Genomic DNA, 22,120 nt, shown 5'->3' with positions numbered 1-22,120 from the left:
GCCACGGCCAAGCTCAGTTTAAAAACCTCCAGGGATGGGGAATCCACCCCTTCTCTGGGCAGCCCATTTCAATGCCTGACCACTCCCTCTGTAAAGAGTTTTTTTCTGATCTCCAACATAAATTTCCCCTGGTAGAGCTTAAGATGTTCTAGGGGAGCAGTGGGACAACTTGATTTGTTATTCGGGCATCCTCTTGGTCATTCTGCTGCCTCTGTTGTCATGCACAGAACCCGTCCCCAGTCAACAGAAGAAACCTTGGTGTCCACCTTGTTTGTTACCATGTCCACCTTGTTTGTAACCGTGTCCACCTTGTATGTCACCATGTCCACTGCTCACAGCTGGAGCCTGCCAGCCCTCAGAGCTGACCTTGACACCCCAATCTTGAAGGGCCTCATCACCTCACCAGTTATTTTCAGCCTTTGAGACCTTGAAAGAAACAGGTCAGCTACAGGAGGAGAGGTTTGGATCCTGTAGCTTTTCCCGCTGTACCTGATGGGTCCAAGGATGATCTTGTTGAGGAGATTGTGGTGCAGGTTCTTGGCTGCTGTGAGGCCCATCCACTCCACAGTCAGGGATGTGATGAGGCAAAGCACAATGCCAGCTCCAGAGAGGATGCTGAAGACAGCTACATGGTAAGTCTAATAAAATGACAAATACATCAATCCTAGAAATAAAAACCCACTTCTGGTTTCTTCTAGGAGGTTCCCAAGGTACCAATCAGCTACTATGTCATATCACCTACATTACATAGTTATATAATTACTTTAATTATAATTATAGATAATATTTGTAAAATAGAAAACTATGACTGAATACCAATTCATTAATTTCACATAATTAGAAGTTTTGAGAGTTCTAAAATCCTTCACCCTACTGATGAATACCCTTCCAGACCATGGAATGATAGTTCTTAGAACCGTGAAGATGGACTAAATGGACAGATACAAAGGATCACACACTGTTGGCCAAGAAACTCAAACAAATTAGAACCTCTCAAGAATTAAGGCATTTGAGAGATATTGGAAAGTTCCACCTTATTAAGTTCAAGCATCTTAAAATTCCCAGAGCAAATCCTACACTAATCTACCTGGGTTACAAAACATTCAAGCCTTCTGAAAGTTTAGTAAGTGGATTCCAGAGAGATATTGTATATGAGTCAAATTTACAGCTATAAGCAGACTGCACTTAAGTAGCACAATTAAAGACTTTTTGAAATTGCTTTTCTGGCAGGACATTACTTGACAGCCAGTAATTAGGAAAATGGGGTCATTGACTTGGGTGTTAAAACGTCCAGATGGAAAAGTTTAGTATAATGTTCCTTCCTTTGAAAGGTCAATTAATTTTTTTCTACCTTCAACCATGTTTCAGTTTTGCATGTTCGAAAAGATTGACAAAATTTGAATTGCCTTTTTGTAACGTGAAGAATTTGTCCATCCTGTATAATAATCAATCCTCCTATTTCTATCATCTTTCCAATCTAACTGGCTTCTAGATGAACAGCAAGTAGCAATTTTAGAATATTTTTTCTTTATTTCTTTTCCCCTGTCAAGCTCTAGGATGTGGCTCACCTTGTCATCCTCAGCATTCCTGGCTTCATTGGTGTTGTCCATGGATGTCCACGTAGCCAGCCAGTAGTCTATGGCCACTATCACAGAGTGCTTCAACAACTTGGAGAAAATCATCAGGAAGAGCAAGAAAAATCCCCCAGAGGTGAGATATCTCCAGCAGGTTTTCCATGGCATCTTTGTCCTCAGCCTCATGACAGTTGACATATTATCATCTTCATCCTCTTCCTCTTCTTCCTCTGTGACTCAGACATTCAACCAAGTTAGCTGGGACTCAGTATTAGGAATTTTCCCTTGTTTTACTGGGTTTTAATTTTAAAGAAAAATTTCAGGTTGTTGCTTAGAAACAGCAAACACTTCAGACATATTTTCATGAGACTTCCTCTGTGCTAATTAAGCCATTCTATAGTTTGTCAGTCTTTGACTTTGTTAATAAAATATTTCTGTAAATCAAGCTCTCAATACTGACTATTTAGTAATAAAGCTTTGTCTCTGATAAACTGATAATTGTTCACATTCTGCTGACACACAATTGGTGGGAAATACCTGCTTCATAAGCATATAAACATGACATTTAATTTTTTTTCCCAGATAATAAGAATATTTATCTCACAGCCTTGCAGGCTGCACTCGAGGAAGGGAAATGTTGACCCCCTTTTGACAGATACCCCAATCTGTTTTCTTTGCAATCATTTCTGTTGTGTTACTTCTATCTCATCCCTCAATAACTCCAGGCAGTGTGAGTTAGCAAAGAAATTAACTTGTTTTGTGACACCCTTATCCCTGCACAAATATACAGAGAATTCCTTCAATAAATCGTGTCACAAACAGGTCGAACTTTTGACCTTCCAAATGTTACTACCAAGTGTCATCAACATCTTCACACTTCATAGCTGAGAACTGCCAGCTATTCAAGTGGAAAGGCAATGAAATATAGGAATAAATTAAATAAAGTGAAATGATAAAACACACCCTCATCTTCATCTTCCAGCTGTGACTTGGATTCTCTGGGGTACATGGCCCTTCTCAGGGTTTTTCTCTCAAGAGTAGTCTGGTCAGCTTCCATATCCTGAAATAAGGAAATGTGTTTATTCACTGGAGAGCTGAGCTGCCTGCCCCTGTGGCAGCACCAACAGGAACCTCCAGGAGACTTTACTTGGAGCACTCAGCTCACAGAATGGAAAAGCACAGCATTTTAGGATTTAACTTTCAGAAAATCCTATGTGTCCACTTACTTCTCACTCTCTTTCTTCCATTCTTTCATTCCCTCTCTTCAGAAATGATAAAATCTTCAAAAACAGTCTTTAGGGAATCCCAAATCTTCATGGCAATTAAAGAATAAAAGGCTAAGAGATACCAGGGGAATTCTCTTAGGCCATCCTTGGCCCATCAAAACATGAGATTTGCACCACATTTCAAAAGGTTGTTTGGTTTATGTGTCCTTACAACCTGCCCATTATGGATACACCACACACTTCCTGGAAAATCCATTCCAGTCCTTAAAACTCCTTCCAGGTCATGCAGTTTTGCCCTAATATTTAGTTTAAAATTTCTGAGATAGTTTGAGGGTTTTTTGAATTCAAATGAAAAATATTTTTCAGAAAAGCCATCCTTGTCAGAACACTCCTATTTACCTTCTCCAATTCTTGATCTTGGCGATTCATCAGAGTTTTCCAGTGCTCATAGAGCTCAACATCCTTGTTTTGGATATCCTTTAGTGTCCCTTCTCTAAGCACCATTCCATCCTTCATTGCTATGATCTAGGAGAGAAAGCATCTGATAAACCCCAGAGCTCCCATAATCACTGCCCTGGATCCTGCAAGACTTTTCTCAGTATTGGTGACATTACCATTACGCACATTTCTGTGTCCATTTGATTCAACATTTTATTAATAATTTCTAAACTTTGTTGGCACAGCTCCTAAACTGAAACTGGAAAGCAAAGATTACCTGCCTTTATAAAAAGCACAGACAAAACAAAGTAAGTAATAGTCATATTTGCAATTAAATAAAAAATTAACCTTGATTCAATTTCAATTAAAAAACTCACATAAATAATGAAAAATAAAATAGTTTTTCCACTGTAAAACCTGTACTAGTTAAAGTGGCAGTAAGACACATGGCATAAGGAATTAAGGACAGAATGTAATGCAGAGAAAAGCAGTAGTCCCATCAAGTGTGATGGTGTTCACTCCAAGTGCATGTTCATCCTCATCAAATTGGCATCTTGGCAATGCTCCCCTTACCCAGTCAGCGTGGGGCAGGTACTGCAATTTATGTGTCACCAGCACAAGGGTCCTCTTGTCCTCTTGCAGAAACTTCAAAATCCCTTCCTGCATTAAATGATCACTTAAGTGAATGTCCAGTGCAGAGAATGGGTCATCCTGCAATCAAATCAAATATTGGAAAATATTACAGCAGGATACACAAGCAAGGTTTATTTCTAAAATGGTGGGTTTTTTTTTAAAAAAAGTATCTGTTATTGCTGATATTTCACCTCTGCACTACAAAACAGGGAGCTGGAATCCACTGATCTTCAGTTCATACCAATTGATTTTTAACTGATTTAATTAATAATTTTGATGGGAAACCAGCACAAAAAAATTAAAACAGAGTTAGCAACTCTTCTGATTTCCTCCAAGCTAAACTGCATATATTCTTGGGCTTCCCTTTGAGTTAGAGAACCTGTTCTACTCTTCCAGTGTTGATTTGTGTAGGAACTCCCACCTTCATGAGTCTCCCAGAATGTTTTGATGTTCCCTCATGGCTGTTTATTTCCTAGCTCTGTCATTTGGATTTGGAGTTGAATAAAAGTCCCTATAGCTCTTCTAAATCCAATATAAATATATAGAATGGCAATTTTATTACCAACCTTCCATGGTCCATGTGGAAAAGAATCTTACCAAGAAGACAATGTTGGTGTTCTGATACAGTGCTCGAGCAACACAGATTCTCTGTCGTTGTCCTCCACTTAAATTAATTCCCTGATGAGCATAATGGATCAAAAAGAGGCATCTTTGAATAAATATTATGACAGGCCTTCAGAAATGTGATTTTTTACAATTATACAGAGCTCCAATAAATAAAAAAATCTTCATTAAAATGCTAATTCTGTTGATAAACAAGCATAATTCTCATGTGGTATCAGAAGAAAACTTATTACTCAGCAACTACTCATGGGTAAGTGTAAATTATGAAGAGCTCCACTGAGCACAGAAGGCTTTCAGATTGAAAAATTTAAGCAATAGTAGAATCAAATTCTGCATGCAAATTACAGGAGACTTTAGTCAAAAAGTCCCATTTGAGAAACAGCTGAAGAAGGAAAAAAATTTCAACTTTTTTTGTAGTAACACTTGATGAACTACAATTATTTACCAGTCCAATACAGACTAGATCTGAGTTGACACCAGAGTGTCTTCTTCATAGGCTAAACAGAAATGAAAGCATTTGTGTTATTTACCCTTTCTCCAATCTCTGTCTGATCCCCAAATGGCAGCAAATCAATGTCAGGCTGCAGAGAACAGGCATCTGTAACAGCCTTGTACCTGTAAGAACAATGTGGGTATTGCAATTATTCAATTATTTTGCTGACATAAACCCTCCAGCTCCAATTCCTGCTAAGTTTCTATGGCTCTGTGATGGCTGGGTTATTGCAGAAATAAGAAGGGCAAAAAGCATCATTCAGCAACTAATCCTGGAGCATTGTAAACTAAACACTGTAAAAAATGACATTTTTATTAGAGGTCTTTATTGGCAACACTGCTTTTTAAAGATTTAATTACATGCGTTTTTAGTATGTTCCTCCCTGTTGTGGAGCTGTTTTGTTGGGCTCTGGAGGATTTCAAGCCGTTTTTCCATTGAGTTTATTATTCTTCCCCCTTTAGGTGCCTCTTCATTTTCTTCACAGTGATATTGCAGAACAAAAGATCCTTACAGTAATTCTGACCTTGCCAGAACCAGGAAACCTCTTGCAAAACCTTGACATTTGCTGTGAGATTTCCAGATCTGGAGGGTAACACAGAGGACCTGCTAATAAGCAGCTGGGATCAGACTATTTGAGTGGTATAATTCAGCTTTGCCCCTTGAAATCAAGTGAATTTAGACTGATGGATGCAGTAGCTGAAGAATCGGGTCCCTGATATTTCAGATGCTTTTCTAGATTTTGAGGCATTTGGTCGTGGTTAAGTTTTATCAAGTCATCCCTCTTAACAAAGCACAGACTGGGAGGAATGAGGTGTATATTTAATAACTTAAAACAAAGAGAATGTTGCCTTTGAAAACATCAGCAATTTGTTTCCCTTCAATCCAGTCACTTTTCCCATAGTTGTTGGCTGACTTTTTAAAAGTATACAAGAAGCAAGTGCTGGATGGATGAGCACAAGAAGAGCTGTTCCCCTCAGCTTCCACATTCCCTTCTCCTGTATTTCTGAAGGAAGAATTGAGGTTATTCCCTTGAAGGAGCCCATCCTCAAACAGGCACTGTTTTTGTACAGTGGCTGCTCTCACAGCAGGATAAGCACATGAACTCAATGGAAACATTGGCTATCAGGAAAAAATTCATTGCAGAGAGAGTGCTCAGGCATTGGAATGGGCTGCCCAGAGAGGGGGTGGATTCCCCATCCCTGGAGGTTTTTCAACTGAGCTTGGCCGTGGCACTGAGTGCCATGATCTGGTAAAGGGACTGGAGTTGGACCAAGGGTTGGACTTGATGATCTTGGAGGTCTTTTCCAACCCAATCCATTCTATCATTCTATGCCTAGAAATCTCTATTTCCAGAGTCCTCTGGCAGCTTCACTCCATTAAAGAAAAAAGAAGTATGTCAGTACTCTCCAAAGAAGGGATTCATCTCACCTTGGAAATTACACCTGTGGCATCACTAAACCTACCCCAGAGTTTAACAGGCATTGATAGAGATTTTTCCAAACCTACAAAATGCCAAAAATCCCCCCACCTCTCTAAATGGGGCTGCCAGGTGGTTTTCCAAGGAGGATATTTACCTCTGTTTGTTAAAAGGGCTCCCAAAGATGATGTTCTCCTCCACTGTTGCATTCAGCAGCCAAGGCTTTTGAGCTGCATAAGCCACAGAGTACCTGTTCCTACTATAAACACACACAGAGCATCAGCAAAAAGCGAAACAATCACATCATGAACTGCCTGAGAGTCAGGGGGTTTGACATTAATTTTATGAAGGTGCATTCAGAAAAAAACAGGGAAACACAGAAGCAAAGCAACTGCTACAAAAGGGAAAGGAAGAATTTTAAATTAGATGCTTTTGTTAGAACAGCACCCACTCTCTCCCCTGATGGTAAAAATCTACATTCTAGGCTATATTCTATTCTCTTGTAAGTGGCTGGTACCTACCTCAATCTAGGAGGTGCAATTTTAATCCAAAGGCAAATTATAAATAATAAAAATGATTAAATTCTCATAAGAATAGTTATTTGGTAATTTTTTTTCTTTAACATCAAAACAGGTAATGAAACAAGACTGTTCAAATGGCACCAGTACAGCTGACTTGCTGCTTTCTGAGTTTTAGATTATTTTAGGTGGCCACACACATAAAATAGCTTTTTCTCAGTGAATGATTTTTTACTTTCAATCTATCAGATCCTCAGTGGACTGACATGATATTGGAAAAGAGGGCAGTTTAACACACATTGGGAAGAAATCACTGCACTCTCCCAAATGTTCATGAGACATCCTTTAAATGTGTCTAAATAATTACATGTTCTTTCCTTCTGGTTGTTTTGCCAGTGTACAGAAGCAGAAAAGGTCATGTAATTCCAGGTATTTTTCTGAGATGTCCAAGGTGTGTGAGGAAGGAGGTGGGAACTGGTGTCAGCTCATGGATCTGAACATTTATCATAGACTCTTAGAGTCATAGAATGGCCTGAGTTGGAAGGGACTTTAAAGATCATCCCATTCCAATGGGACACCTCCCACCAGCCCAGGTTACTCAGAGCCCCATTCAGCCTGGCCTTGGACACTTCCAGGGAGGGGCAGCCACAGCTTCTCTGCCCAACCTGTGCCAGGGCCTGCCCACCCTCACAGGAAAGGATTTCTTGCTAATAGCTAATCTAAATCTGTTGTCCTTCAATCTGAAGCCATTCCCCTTGTCCTGTCACTCCAGGCCCTTGGAAACAGCCACTCTCCCCTTTTCCTGTGGGGTCCCTTCAGATTCTCAAGGCTGCAATGGGGTTCCTTCTCAGTCTCTTTGATGCTATTGCTTCCAGCAAAACATTTGGTTAACTTTGTGTGTAAACACCTCGAATTTGCTACTGACAGAGAGGGTGCAATGGCATGAGAAACAGCTGGTTAGAAGCCACCAGTGGTGCCCCAAAACTCTGAGGAGTTTAAGCAGTTCAGGATGCACTGGCACAAAATCTGTCCTTGGGATTATCAGGCAGCAAATCATGGTGTGTCTCCCAACCGGAGCTCCGTGTGCCACCACTCCTCTGTTAGTTATGGTGTGGTTTTAATTTGCTTTGTCCTTCTAAACCCACAGGTCCCTTCCCCGGAGCCAGGGGTGGAGGAGGCACTGCTTGAGTTTAGCTGGAGCAGCTCTCTCTGTGACCTGCTCCATCCCACAGGCTGTGGCAGACCTGGCACAAATCCCAGAAAACACATGAAACACATGGGAGCATCCAAATAACAATGACTTAAATCCATCTAGAGGTCCTGTCTTGCACAATCTGGAGCACACCAACCTCCCAGTGCTGCTAAATGGGACCTGGGAGCACTGGACATCTTTTAGGACAAGACTGAGGGAGTGGGACGGTGTCTGGAGAAGATTGGGATCCACTGGATTTAACACAACCTGTCAGTTAATCCCACAGGAAACAATTATCAGCAATCAAAGCATTATCAATGATCAATTATGGTAAGGAAACAGAGATGGCTGAAGAGTACAAAGATGAAGGTTTGGGGGAAATTCTGAAGAAATTAATGAGTGTATTAAGATACACTATAAAAAAAAGAAATAATACCTTCTGGATGCTTCAAAAGAAGGTTCAGTTTCATTTACACTGTAAGTTATGGTAAATGACATTTAGTAAGCAGGAAACAGAAAGAATAACATTTTGTGCTAGTTTTAACTGGAGTTAAGGACATATCTTAAGAACTCAACATAAGTTTGGGGTTTTTTGTTCTTGAAGGGAAAACAAACAAGGTCTTAGCAAAAGCATAAAACTTTTCTAAATACAACAGTTTCATATCTGTAACACAGAGTGGTTAAGCAGGCAAATTATGTTGTTAGAAAATGTATTAAAAATTAAAAATGTATTGTAAAACTTAGTAAAAATTAAAATACTAATATTTCCTGGGTGTATAAAAGGCTGGCAAGCAATAACTTCTCCACATAGTTCTGCCAATAACCTGCAAGAGCTAATTTCACAGTCAGAATTCCCCTGGAGCAAAAATAAGCTTTGCAGACAAACTTTTGAATCAGAATAGATTTTGAAAACCTGTCTATAGCACTAAGGTTGTATGAAACACAACACGTAGGGCTTCCTTGGCAACAACCTCCACTTCTTAAGGATCACATCCTTAAGAAACACATTCTGAAGAGCATTCAATGGCAGTAATGGTACAAATGATTTTGCAGATCCCTCTGTTTAGTAATTGAGGCAAAAACAGTGTTGAGGGCCTGGAATGGCAGCAAAAGCAGCTCTAGGTCAGTGATGATGCTCATATCCAGGCATGGTGATGCATCACTGAAAAGTACAAAACCTAAAAGAGTAAGTCTATGCCAGAGAAACAGAAAAAGAAGGGACTAAAAAACTAATTCTAAGGCATTATTTTCCCAACTTAAAAAAAAAAGATAAACCCAAAACCTGAACAAACTTATCCTCCTCTCTCAAGACTATGAATCCTCCATCTGAAGTATTTCACTGCTGAGACAGAAATGTCTTCTTGACCACTGGCATACCAGTAAATGCAGTGCACTCGTAAGGAGAATATCTCTAGGAAGGAATGAAAATTCAAATAGCAGAGTCCTTGTAATGCCAGACTCATGTATTTAAGCGTCTTTCCAAAATGCCAGAACTGAGATGCAGCAGCACATCAGGACTTTGATAATTCAGGCCTCCCAAAGTGCACAGTCTGGTTCCTTTGGGCACCAGCTGTCAGAGAGAACACTGAATTACAGGTAAATCCTGCTGGTTATCTCAGAAGAGTCAGGGAGCCACAACCTGAGGCTCAAAAAAGACATCACTTGGCTAGAACTGGTCACTTATTCAGCAGAAGCTTCCAGGTCTTCTCTACAATAAAAAAAGTTACTAGAAAACAACATATGGGAGTCTAACAACAGATTGAAAAGGGATTGGCAATTAGGTGAAGCCAAACAATAAAGGAAAAACCCCTAAATTTCCTCTATTCAAAACCCCCACACTTTTAGCATCAGGGCATTGCAATGGAAGAGAAAGAGACAATGTAGATATTTGGTAGTGCCCTCTGAACTGCAAATTAAAAAAAACTGAGCACAAGCCTTGCCAGAGCCCTTGCAATTCCATATCAGATTTAATGTACTTGCCATTGGAGTCAAATAGATGACCTGAATGAGCAACGACTAATTTTTGGAGCTAAGATTCTTAAACTCTTTCCTTGCTTAGAAATGTCACTCCATGCTTAGCTTGACAAATACATTTCAATCCTTCCAAATTATGAGTGAGATTTCTGTGAGAACTCCTGTTCACCACTAATCCCATGAATAAACCCATATGAGACCTTTACTGAGCTGGGGTCTTCACAAACAAGGGCATTAAGTATTTGGTCTTATACTTTTTTACCCTGCTGAATGTGAGAGAGTGATGTTATTCCAGGGCATGGCAGTGGAATTGAAACTCCTGAGGTTTCTAAAAGGAGTATTTTATTTGTCTGAGGGGTTTAGCAATTTTTGATCTAGTTTCTTTATTGAAATAAGGCTTTTTATGCTGATTTTTCATCTGTATTGTAAAATATACATATTGGCCAAAATGAGCCATGGGAAGTTCAAGTTTGAAATGGTAGGAAAGTCTAAATTATTAGAATGATTAGTCATTTTATGAGACTTTGAATAGATAAGATGAAATAAAATAGAAATTCATTTAAATCAAGTTTTTAAGGAAAAGTAAAAAAAAGACACCTTGTTGAGGTTTGGACACTTTTACAGTAACTCTGAATGTTTTAAAATAAACTAATGCATCTATAACCAGACACTATTCCTTCAGCCTACAAAGTGAAAAAAGAGGAGAATAAAGGGATATAAAATCTCTCCTCTGCTAATCCAGGCAGGAAACTTGAGGAAAGATGAAGACTGAGCATCAAGATGAATTCTACCCAGGAGTTTAGAGGAGTTTAATCCTGTTCCTGCAACCAGCCACAGCAGCACAGCAGCACCAGGGAGTTGTGCTGATTTTGGCCACTGATACTTCTCTGATATCATTTATCCACCCATTTATACCTCCAGTGCCCATCATGTGGTTTATATGAGCTGTTCTTCCTGTGGTTGCCACCTGAGGGGAACACTGACTTTTCCTGACTTTTCTTACATCCTTCTGGATCCTTGAGGGCAGAACAGACCATTTGTGAGGGTCTATTTAGTAGTTCTCGTGTTTGATGAGTTTTTCACTGGGTGTACAAACACCTGTTTGCACAGAAACCAGTTCAATGCAGAGAAAATGTATGGCAAGTGGATTTTCACTGAGACATTCCTTGTTTGGCAGCCTGAGAAGATGATTTTAGTTTGGAGTGGATGAGGGGAATACATGTCTGCATAATCCCCACAACTGTACTTAATAATAGAGACTTAATAATTCAGATGTGAAACCAGCTTGGCTCAGTCACTGCATCCAGACAGCCTCAGATATGTCACAAACCTCAGACAAGGAGCTGGTTTTTTGTGTGTCCAAGGTTTGTAACATACCTGAGATGTGTCTCACGCAAGTGGGAAGATCTGAGATCTGGCCCCTAAGACTTGCCCTGGCCAAGATCTTTCACAGAAAGACACACCAACATGCCAAAGTGACAACCCTGGCAGCAGAACATACAGCTCTTCCTGCATCAACCTCCACAGCAACAGGATATTCAAATCCCAGTGATGCACTGCAGGGTGGCCCCAGTATAACTGGGGCCGAAACCTTACCCATTATTACTATTACTGTGTTGTTATGCCTGACTTTGGGGGGGAATTCACTGCATTCCATCCCTGGATCAGTAGCTGCGTTAGTCATGCATGTAGAATCACATGGAAAGGGATTTAAGAGGGTAAATAGGACCTTTATTATGGTTTTGTAAAAGAGAGGATCCACTTGGGTAAATACCTGAAGTATCCTTCTGTATTCATCTGTCTGCCAGGCAGTCTGAAATTACCAGCAAAACATAACCACGTTTGCATCGGCTACATCCTGGTACCAGTCACAGTGTGCAATGAAAACAGAGCCTGAGATGCTTCCTAAACCTGAGCTGCCTGGAGATGTACAGACAACCAACTGGAAGTGTGATCCTATCCCTTGAACAATGTGAGACTTCCATTTTTCTTTCATAATTCGTAATTCTGAAACATTCCATAAGCTGTCTCTAGTACATTTCTGAGATTTCTCATTTCTATACTCTTCCTTTGGTTTCATATCTTTTTCTAGGACAAACCTGAGTCTTTCTCAAATATATCTTTGAAAACAATTGTGAGAATCATTTCAAGGTACACTCTATTTATCCCTGGTATTTTTTTAAACAAATGTCTGAGTGATGTAAAAACCTCAAAGAAATTAATTGTGGTAAGTCACATATTCTTCCTTCAAAGCTTAAATTCACTACCTAAAGTTAGTCTTGCCTTGGCTCCAACTGTACCTGCTACTCCAGTGAGATCATGTGTTTAGAATAGCAGAAAATGAAGTGTAGCTGGAGAGCAAAAAATGCCATGGATACCAGCACAGGAAAAGCAAAAAACACTCAGCTTGAAATATGAAATAAGAAAAACACAACGAAAGAGGTTACTAGTCAAGAGATGGGGCAACAAATTATTGGTCTCTGTGACAAAATTCCCTCTTTGTCATCAAAAAGCTAATTGAGAGGAGTTTGTCTTGGTAGAATTAAGGAAATAGGATTGGTTTTTAAAATAAAAAAACAAGTCTTGGGGTTACTGTGAAGAGTAACACTGATTTCCATTAGTGAGACTTGATCAAGGAAGGAGAAAAATTACTACCTGTGTAATATTGTAGCACCTTTTTTTTTTTTTACTGCCAGCACCGGCAACTCTGAGGGAGAAATACTCCCTTTCCTACACATCCCACTGGCCTGAAGCTCCAGCCTGTCCCACTCTCCCTGGTGTGCACAGGAGCAGTTTGGCAGTGCTGACTTCAATTCTAGTGAGAACTGAAGCCTCTCTGATAACAGGAATAGTAGATGTCTTCTACTCAGGTCATTCACTAGCCTAATATATTAGATTATTATTACCAGGGAAATTAGCCATTAATTTCCCTTCCTAAGGCTGCTCTGCCTGCTCTGCACCATGCCAAAACAGCAAGGAATACCCTTCTGAAGTTTGCAGGTGATGCATTCCAGAGAGGATCTGGGTGATGGGAATCTCTCAACATGCAGTTCTGAGGCACGAAGTTTACATTTCTCACAGCAAACCTCAACCACCTTTTCCTTAAAAAGCCATTAAAAGCCACACAAACATACTTGCTCCAGTGAACTTTCCCCTCCAGAGTCTGCATCTCTCCCAGGATTGCAAGGAGAAGGGAGGACTTGCCACAGCCAACCTGGCCCACAATCATTGTCATCTGACCTGTGATAATAATGAAAACAACAAAACACATCTTAATAAAAGGAAAAACAATATACTCTAGTCAGCAAGATATAAATATAAGGCTATTTAATAGCATGAAGGTATTTCACAGCATTAACAAAATTATTATTATTATTATATCTTATTATTATTTTATTTTAATTATTGTTATCATCATCATTGTCATTTTTTTCAACATTATTATCATTAATAACAATAACAGAAAATAATGGTTCTTTTCACACTTGCTATGTAAGCTTTCCAAAACAAGCCAGTGTTTTGCAAACCTGTGGAACTACCAGACAAAAGACATCAAGGATTCAAGGAATTACAGAAAATCAGCTTGAAAAGGAGGAATTCATTGAACGAGAAAGTAATTAAGATTTTCTCAACAAAAAACTGCATTTTTTGAGATGAAAACAGTTGTGAACTGGGAGACTGTAATGTTGATTTATGGCAGGAAAAGTGTAAGACATAAATGCTGTGTCCCTGGGCACCAAGTGGTGGAAATAAAATACTGGATTAGATTCATTCTTGGTTTGAACAAGTTTGGAGTTCTCCCTCACTCTTTCTTTTTTTTTAATTTGTCTATTAAAAATAATAATTAATTTTTTGCAAACATCTTTTTCATATTTATTCTCACTCTTGACTTTGTTTGTGCCATTATAAGAACTATTTAAACTGTAAAGGTATGTGGAAACCACATAATTTATCTAATGATATTGCTGCATGACCAGCACAGGTCATGGCCTTGTATACGTTTTCAATCTTCTTTTTTTATTTATAAAAATCTAAATGTGTAGCTTTGGGCTTTTCACAACATCAAGAAACTCAATTAGTGACACTAATTTGACATTCCAATTTCAAGTTTAAGGTGTGCTTTTATCCTACCTGTTGGGATTCTGATGTTTATGTTGGACAACGTGGCCAAGCCACTTCCCCATGAAAAGTATCCATTGGTCACCTACAAAACAATTACCATGACTATCACATATATGAGCAAAGGAGGGGAAAAAGCAAAATGTGTGGTTTGGATTCAAAATATGTTACTTAAATAAATTGTACACACAAAAAACCCCCCACCAAGTTAGGTTTGTAAAGACTGCCAAACCCAGAAGAGCTTGTGAATAAGAAAAGTTCTATACACAAACATATATACTGTATGTAATGCAATGAAGATATTCTTGAGTTGACCTTTGTTTACCAAATACTTTCAGTCTGTCAAATATAGACTAAAGACTTGGAATAACAGCCACATGACCTCACAGGAGACAATCCAAACAGCAGAGCTTATCAAGGAATGAATCATTCTGCAAGTTCTGATATGTGGCCACCTGCGAACATATTCCCAAAGCACAAATTCAGTATTCACAAGGTTTATGCTGCGCATAAGAAAAGTGTTGCTCCAGTGGACTGTAGGCTTTCTGTCCAATCTTCCTTTGGAGACATGAAACATTCCTTGTACAGAGTACTCTGGGGGGACATGTGGCAAACACAACCTGAAATAGTGTCATGATAAATGACATCATAATGTAGATCAAATTATCATGGAATGATTTGGGCTCGAAGGGACCTTAAAAATCATCTTGTTCCAACCCCCTGCCATGGGCAGGGACACCTCCAGCTATCCCAGATTGCTCAGAGCCCCATCCAAACTGGCCTTGGACACTTCCAGGGATGGGACAGCCACAGCTTCTCTGCCCAACCTGTGCCAGGGCCTGCCCACCCTCACAAGGATGGATTTCTTCCCAATATCCAATCTAACCCTGCTCCCTGTCAGTTTGAACCCATTCCCCTTGTCCTGTCACTCTAGGCCCTTGGAAATAGTCTCTCTCCATCTTCCTTGTGGGTTCCCTTCAGGCACTGCAAGGCCACAATGAGGTCACCCCAAAGTCTTCTCTTCTCCAGGCTAAACAATCCCAGTCCTCTCAGCCTTTCCTCACACCTCCATCCTTCCAAAACGTTGATGCCAACTCAAAGGTTTTGATCTCGTTTCTAAGACTGAATGAGAACTCCATGAAAGGCCAGTCTAATCAATCTCTATTAATTCCTGCACATCCTATTTCCTAGTTTTTTCTCCCTTATATTCATGATGACTCTTTGTTCCCTGAGAAGACTGGGAATCACTACAAAGAGCTGCTCCGAAGCCAACTCTTCTCACTGTACTTTTGGCTAAAGTCCTAACTTATCTAAAGTCTTGCCCTTGCAATGGAAAATTTGAAGCAACTGGGCACTCTCAGGTGCTGTTTCAGGACATGGAATGAGAGGATGTTTTCAAACCACCTTGATGGCCACATCATCGATCTCCATGGGCCGTGTCTGCTTCCTTGCTGGCTGCTCATACCCCTCCAGCTGGTACCTCAAGGGCTGCCTCCTGTTGATGGCCTTGGTGTGCTACACAGGGAGAGGAACAGAGCAGGAAAAAAGTTGGAATCCTCAGGAGAAAGCAGCATTTGGTTCCCTGCAAAACAATCCATTCCCTTTCTTACCACTGTTCCACTTTAAAACAAGTCAGTGCTTTTCAATGTGTGTGATGATAAAAACACACTATTGTCATGTACACTTCTAACTGAAGCACAGAAAATACCTGATTTTTTGGTTCCCATGCAAAACCACCCCAAATTTCACCTCTGTCACCTTCCTCAATCCACTGGGTGAGTCTGTCCTATCTGAGGCAGCTCCAAACAAAGCTGTGCTAGTAAAAATGAAATGACATGCTGAGTTACCAAGTTTGTTCTTGGAAGCAGAAGAGCTGCGGGAGAGGGAGCACCTTCCTGAGACATAATTGTGATTTTGGAGCCAGCCCATTCAGACCTACTTGTATTTTTTAGCACCTCTGTATTGAACTGAATTGACATAATATCAGTGATTATATTTGGTTATTAATTTAACTTTTTTAGACACTGCCTTCATTTTTCCCTTTCCCATCACCTCTCCAGACTATGTCTATCTCTATAAGGCAAGACAAAAGGTGGACAGGAGAAACAAAACAAATGCTGAAATGGTTTCATTTTTCTTTCTTTAATTATAATTTTCAAAGTAGGAAAAGAAGAAATGTTGTTTGGGGTTGGAAAACTGATTGAATTCAGCTCAAAATCAAACTTGTTTTGTGCTAATCCTTTCTGTTGTCATCTTCAAGATTCAGTCACATTTCAAATCGTATAATCAGTTGGAAAGAGCTGAAATATCTGGCTTTAGAAAAATGCCAAAATTAAAAAAAACCTCCAACCCTTTCCCCAAATCATCTCCATTTGGGTTTTTCTGCCCTCAAATTTTACTCAAATTCAGTGCATGAAACAGCATTTTGGAATTAATTCCTATTTCAAAAGGTTTGCTGCAGTTTTCCCCCTCCAACTCTGAATTTCCCAAAGCAGGAATTGTTCCTACCTAAGGATGCCCCAGACACAAAGGGATGTACTGACAATGCACAGTACAAAGCCCACAATCACAGGAGATGCCCCTGGGGCTTTGATAAAAACTGAGGAGGATTAGTTTGAACCATGTGCAAATGGGTTGGTGTGTTATGGAGTTTTTATTACTACTGGCACTTCAGCAATGCTTAAATATGTTTGGGGAGCCTTTATGTCATAGAAACACAGAGACTAAGACATAAATGAGGCAAAATTCATCAGTATTAGAGTCAGGCTAGAAGGCAGATCTCTCAAGGTCTGTCAGCTCACCACTGGTCTTGTATGGGACTATTTTGCTTTGAAATTCAGTATCATAAAGCAGAACTTACAAGTCCTGTGTGTTTCTTGCAGGATTCATAGGACACAGAGCTGTCCCCCCCTCTCCAGCTGTCATCTCCAATCTCATCACTCAGCAGAAACTCATTCAGCTTCTGTACACTTGAAAGAAAACAGGACAGTGAGTTCCAAAAACCCAGGTTTCCATTAGGGTATGGCCATTTTTTGCACCAGGATTTATATGAAATGCTCCCAAGGAAGTGCATGGGATACTTTCAGTACTTTCTTCAAGCCAGAGGTGAGTGAGAAAGCATTGCTATTGTCATTATTTCTTCCTGTCAGTACTTCTACCTCCTCTTTGGGGAAAAAAATGTATGTGTCTAACCCCCATGTCAAGATTTCAGTCTTACATAAGTGCACCAAGCAAGAATTGATTTTCTTGTAGAAGATAAGAGACCTTGCTCTGATCATGCACCCAAGAAAACACCAACCCTCACTTCAAGTTTGAATGAGGCACCCTCAGAAGTTTTCAAGGCACTGGAACCACTCTTGGACATAAAATTGAAATTCTGACCAAAGTAAGAGCAATTAGTCATAAAACAAATGAGCACATACTCCTGTATGTATTTGATTGAGGATGGAGCCATGGAGTGGCCAAGCCCACATTCTTCATTCTTTGCTTGAGGGACATGATGTTCATGGGAGAAAGATGTTAGGAAATGAGTTTGCCAAAGGATACAGTTTGTTTTGGCAAATATGGTCTTTGAATAGTGCCCAGAGGGGTGGCCAGCAGTGTTAAGGAAAATGTACACACCATTTTGATATTAGGGCTATGCTAAACATAGCACAGGGATGTAGAGGCTTGGATGATTTATAGAGGGGCCTTGAGATTTTCCACTACTCAGAAACCCTTTTCAACCTAGGGAAAATGTCTCATGTGGCCCTGCTGCTGCTTTGATATAAATAAACCCTGTTTAATTATTTTTGTTTTTCAAAGTTAGTGTGGTGCTGGCAGAGGACAGCTGTGGAGCCTGAAGTCCCTTTGACTGCAATTAGTTGTCATTGTTACCCACCAAAAAGAGGCAGTGACAGCAGAAATGCAATACCTTGCCAATGAGCCTCAGTCTTGGCATGAAGGAGAGATGCTTCTGGGTGGGAAGGTTAGTTCTGTCCTCACACCCTGCTAGAGCTTGGCATCTGGCACGTTGCTGCCAATCAGATGTCACTTTGTGCCTCCTGGGACATCCTGGCACTGTGTAGATCCACAGAACTGCCCTGTGGCCACGACACTGTCCACACAGGCCACTGGCACAGCAGCCAAAAGCCAGAAATTTGACTTCCTACCAACCAGTTCCCTCGAGATTAAGTGCTTTATAGCCCAGCATGAAGGAATCTGTTCTGGAAATGCCTGGAAAACATCAGGCAGGACATTGCCAAATTCCCACTGAAAGCCCAATGCACTCTTTGTGGAGGTAGAGTTGTTCTTTCTTGCCTCAGCAGGGCCATTCTTGCTAAGAGAGCGTCACACCAGACCCTCCTCTCCCTCTGCACTGACATGAGTCCAGAAAGTACTGGATGAGCATGACGGGGAGTGCCCACCCTGTGAGCAGAGGAGCATTTCCCAAGGAATGAAAGCACAGCTCTGACTCTGAACTGCCAAAGGCAGTGAAATTATAAAAAGAGTGGAACTTCTAGAATCATGGAATCACATGGAATTATGGCCTGGTTTGGAAGGGACCTTAAAGATCATATTGTTCCAAACCCTGCTATGGGCAGGGACACCTTCCACTAGCCCAGGTTACTCAGAGCCCCATCCAAACTGGCCTTGGACACTTCCAGGGATGGGGCAGCCACAGCTTCTCTGCCCAACCTGTGCCAGGGCCTGCCCACCCTCACAGAGAAGAATTTCTTCCCAATACCCAATCTAAACCTGCTCTCTGTCAGTTTGAAGCCATTCCCCCTGTCCTGTCACTCCAGCCCCTTGGAAATAGTCTCTCTCCATCTTCCCCGTGGGCTCCCTTCAGGCACTGCAAGGTCACAATGAGGTCACCCCAAAGTCTTCTCTTCTCCAGGTGAACAACCCCAACTCTCCCAGCAGAGCTGCTCCATCCCTCTGATCATCTTGGTGTCCCTCCTCTGGTCTTGCTACCACAGTTCCATGTCCTTGCTGTGCTGTGTCCCTTTGTATCATTCAGTACAAAGAAACAGTCACTCAGACTTCTGAACACTCGAATTCCACACCTGACCTTTCTCCCAACCCCAGCAGGTACAAACACAACTTTCCTCCAGCACCTTCCCTGGTGTGTTACCCAAGCAGGTGCAAACAGAAGGGCCACTCACCTCACGATGGCTTTGACTGCAAACCTCACAACGGTGGAGAGCAGGAACAGGGGCGTGACCAGGATGTGGAACAGGGACAGGGATGCGAAGGCTTGGGCGGGTTGCAGCGGCTTCTCGTTGGTGTATGCATAGGTCACGAATGTCTGCCAACCAGGGAGCAGGGACAGGGACAGGGACGGGGACAGGGACAGGGACAAGAACAAGAGCAAGGACAGGGAGGAGAAGGAGAAGGAGAAGGAGAAGGAGAAGGAGAAGGAGAAGGAGAAGGAGAAGGAGAAGGAGAAGGAGAAGGAGAAGGAGAAGGAGAAGGAGAAGGGGAAGGGGAAGGGGAAGGAGAAGGAGGAGAAGGAGGAGAAGGAGGAGAAGAAGGACAGGGACAAGGACAAGGAGGACAAGGACAGGGAGAAGGAGAAGGAGAAGGAGAAGGAGAAGGAGAAGGAGAAGGAGAAGGACAAGGACAAGGACAAGGACAAGGACAGGGACAGGGACAGGGACAGGGACAGGGACAGGGACAGGGACAGGGACAAGGGCAAGGACAAGGACAAGGACATGGACAGCAGAATGTTTGTCAATTCACTACACACCTCACTTTACTCTCAGTAAACCGAAAAGTGTCTCCTCGCCAGCGGTTTCAAGAGATTTTGCACACTCAAGAATGAAATAAGTTTTCACTGTACAATCTAACTTTGTGGTTGACTTCTGGCTTCAGAGGAGACACATAACTCAGAAAAAGCAGTAAGAATTTAACAAATCTTATGGGTGGTTTTTTTCACAGATGCAGAAGTCTGGACAGTTCTGGTACACACTGTCACCTTACTTTGAGTCATGCCCTCAAAGTGTGATCCATGAAATTCCATCCTACTGGCATGCCATAGTTCCTCTAGTGCAGGAGGCTGAGATGCCAACCTGGCCAGAGCACAAGCAAAACTTATTCCTCCTTAAACTGCAGAGCCTTGAAAACTGAAATGGGGGCTTAGAATGCTCCTAATGCTAAAGAGACAAGCAAAGCCACTCAAAATCCCTTCAAAAAAGAGCTTTTCAAAACGGGTTATTTTTCAAGCTGCAATGACTTTTTTTGCTATTTTTTTATGGCAAAAAAATTGTATTTCTTTTTGGTTTTACCAATCCATCCTTTGGGAATGGATGCTCCCAGTGTCATGCTCTGTTAGCAGAGGCACATTAACTCATCTGCTGGTTTTAGGAGGAATAAGTGATACAAAACCAATGGTGTCTTTTCTTCTTTTCCACCACCCTTTTTCTCCAAATTTTATAAGAAAAAGTAAAAAAACCTCATGTCTTACTGCAAGAACAGCTGCTATTGGTATGGCTGCATTCATAAAAACTGGGAAAGAAAAACAAAGAAAGGCATCAGATTATGTGAAATAAGATAAAACAATTTTACAGTAAATGTATGACACCAGAATAGTGCAGTTTCTTGGATTTCCAATTCAAGTAATTAAAACTCCCAAAGGAAAATTACTCTACAGGAATAAATCTCCTTCCATGGCAGTCAGAGATCTTAAACACACCAACAAATAAGGCAAGAAATTCTCTCATCTGTATATTCCAGTAAACTCGGATAAAAATTATTATGTGCACAAATATTATGCAACACAACTGAAATATTACCTTCCCAACTCTTCTACATTACACAAAATATGATTTCTTTCAGACACTAATTTCTCTTTGCTGCAATCAGAGCTGCTAATATATAATGTGAAAATGAAGGTAAGAGAAAACTTACTATGAAAATAAATCAACAAGATACACTCTATATCTTCAACTTTCTGTCTTGCATATTTATCATGCCTTTTTATTTTAATCACGTTACACACACAAAAAAGTGTCATAGACAAGGTTGGATGTTGCTTTAGTTGAAGTCAAAAGAAATGCTGACATGAAGAACAGGATCCATTTCCAAACACTAAAAAAAGAGTTACTTACTGGAAAGAGAGGTGTGAAGTGCAAAGGTTTTGAGACTGGTGAGCTCCTTCATTCTCGTTTCTTCTACACTGGTACAAAATATGTGCTCCCAGGCATAAAGCTTTAATAACTTAATGCCTTTCAGTATCTCGTTGGTTTTCTTTAATCTCTCAGTAGAATAGTCCTTCATTTCAAAAGAAAACCAGGATAAGAAATTGGTAGCAGGTTTGTAGCCTTAATGAGAATGCTCTTTCCCCTTCACTCCTGTTGCAAAACTCCTTAAAAATGAGTAAATTTTTCTGTTTGTAATTTTGTACAGGTGCCATACTGAGAAAAATAATGTCATATCCATGTTCTTTGGAGATATTAAAATGTTTACAACCATGAGGAGAAATTAAATGATCCTGTGCTGAAAAGAAAAGTAACAGAAAACATCCAAAGCCTTCAAACAGAGGGTGAAACTCAGGGAGGTGGATTAATAGGTCAACAGTGTTCATAACAATAGATAGAAGACTATATGTGTGTATTTGCTGATCCAAGATTCATTCTGGGATCCAAACAGACCAGTTGTGAAAATAAATGAATTAATTATTCATATATACATATATACATATATATAATTGCCCCTAACCAGAAAACAGTAATCATAAGTTTTGGTAAAATCATAACTTTTGGTCAAATCATAATCCAAAAGATGTTATGAATCAGAGGAAGTCAGAAAAGAGCAATAAGAAAGATCTGGACTACTTCTGAAATTCTGCAAAGATAAATCCTCTGTATATTTTGGACAGATAGTACAAAGTGGCACAACTCAGCAGGATTGAGGCACGATGGAGGTCAGA

General features: G+C 40.6%; 1 protein-coding gene across 12 annotated transcripts in view; it reads right to left on the bottom strand.

Moving 5' to 3' along the window:
- ABCC9 (ATP binding cassette subfamily C member 9) overlaps window positions 1-22,120 on the bottom strand; it is a 68,493-nt gene that overhangs the window by 18,742 nt on the left and 27,631 nt on the right. For 4 of the 12 annotated variants that reach the window (XM_071551574.1, XM_071551571.1, XM_071551573.1 and 1 more), the window contains 17 exons: window positions 21,300-21,462; window positions 20,657-20,697; window positions 19,356-19,498; window positions 17,069-17,177; window positions 15,610-15,723; window positions 14,221-14,293; window positions 13,224-13,329; window positions 11,864-11,902; window positions 8,552-8,590; window positions 6,563-6,664; window positions 5,026-5,110; window positions 4,469-4,549; window positions 3,812-3,949; window positions 3,200-3,325; window positions 2,538-2,634; window positions 1,569-1,804; window positions 490-638 (listed from right to left, as the gene is read on the bottom strand). In XM_071551574.1, the coding sequence (XP_071407675.1) occupies window positions 490-638; window positions 1,569-1,804; window positions 2,538-2,634; window positions 3,200-3,325; window positions 3,812-3,949; window positions 4,469-4,549; window positions 5,026-5,110; window positions 6,563-6,664; window positions 8,552-8,590; window positions 11,864-11,902; window positions 13,224-13,329; window positions 14,221-14,293; window positions 15,610-15,723; window positions 17,069-17,177; window positions 19,356-19,498; window positions 20,657-20,697; window positions 21,300-21,462 (1,841 nt within the window). The remainder of the gene's footprint in view (window positions 1-489; window positions 639-1,568; window positions 1,805-2,537; window positions 2,635-3,199; window positions 3,326-3,811; window positions 3,950-4,468; window positions 4,550-5,025; window positions 5,111-6,562; window positions 6,665-8,551; window positions 8,591-11,863; window positions 11,903-13,223; window positions 13,330-14,220; window positions 14,294-15,609; window positions 15,724-17,068; window positions 17,178-19,355; window positions 19,499-20,656; window positions 20,698-21,299; window positions 21,463-22,120) is intronic. The other 8 variants (XM_071551577.1, XM_071551576.1, XM_071551579.1 and 5 more) reach the window with 5 other exon arrangements.

Source organism: Pithys albifrons, chromosome 3 (assembly GCF_047495875.1).
Source record: "Pithys albifrons albifrons isolate INPA30051 chromosome 3, PitAlb_v1, whole genome shotgun sequence".
In the NCBI taxonomy this organism is placed as follows: Eukaryota; Metazoa; Chordata; class Aves; order Passeriformes; family Thamnophilidae; genus Pithys; species Pithys albifrons.
This window is presented reverse-complemented; position numbering and strand designations above follow the sequence as displayed.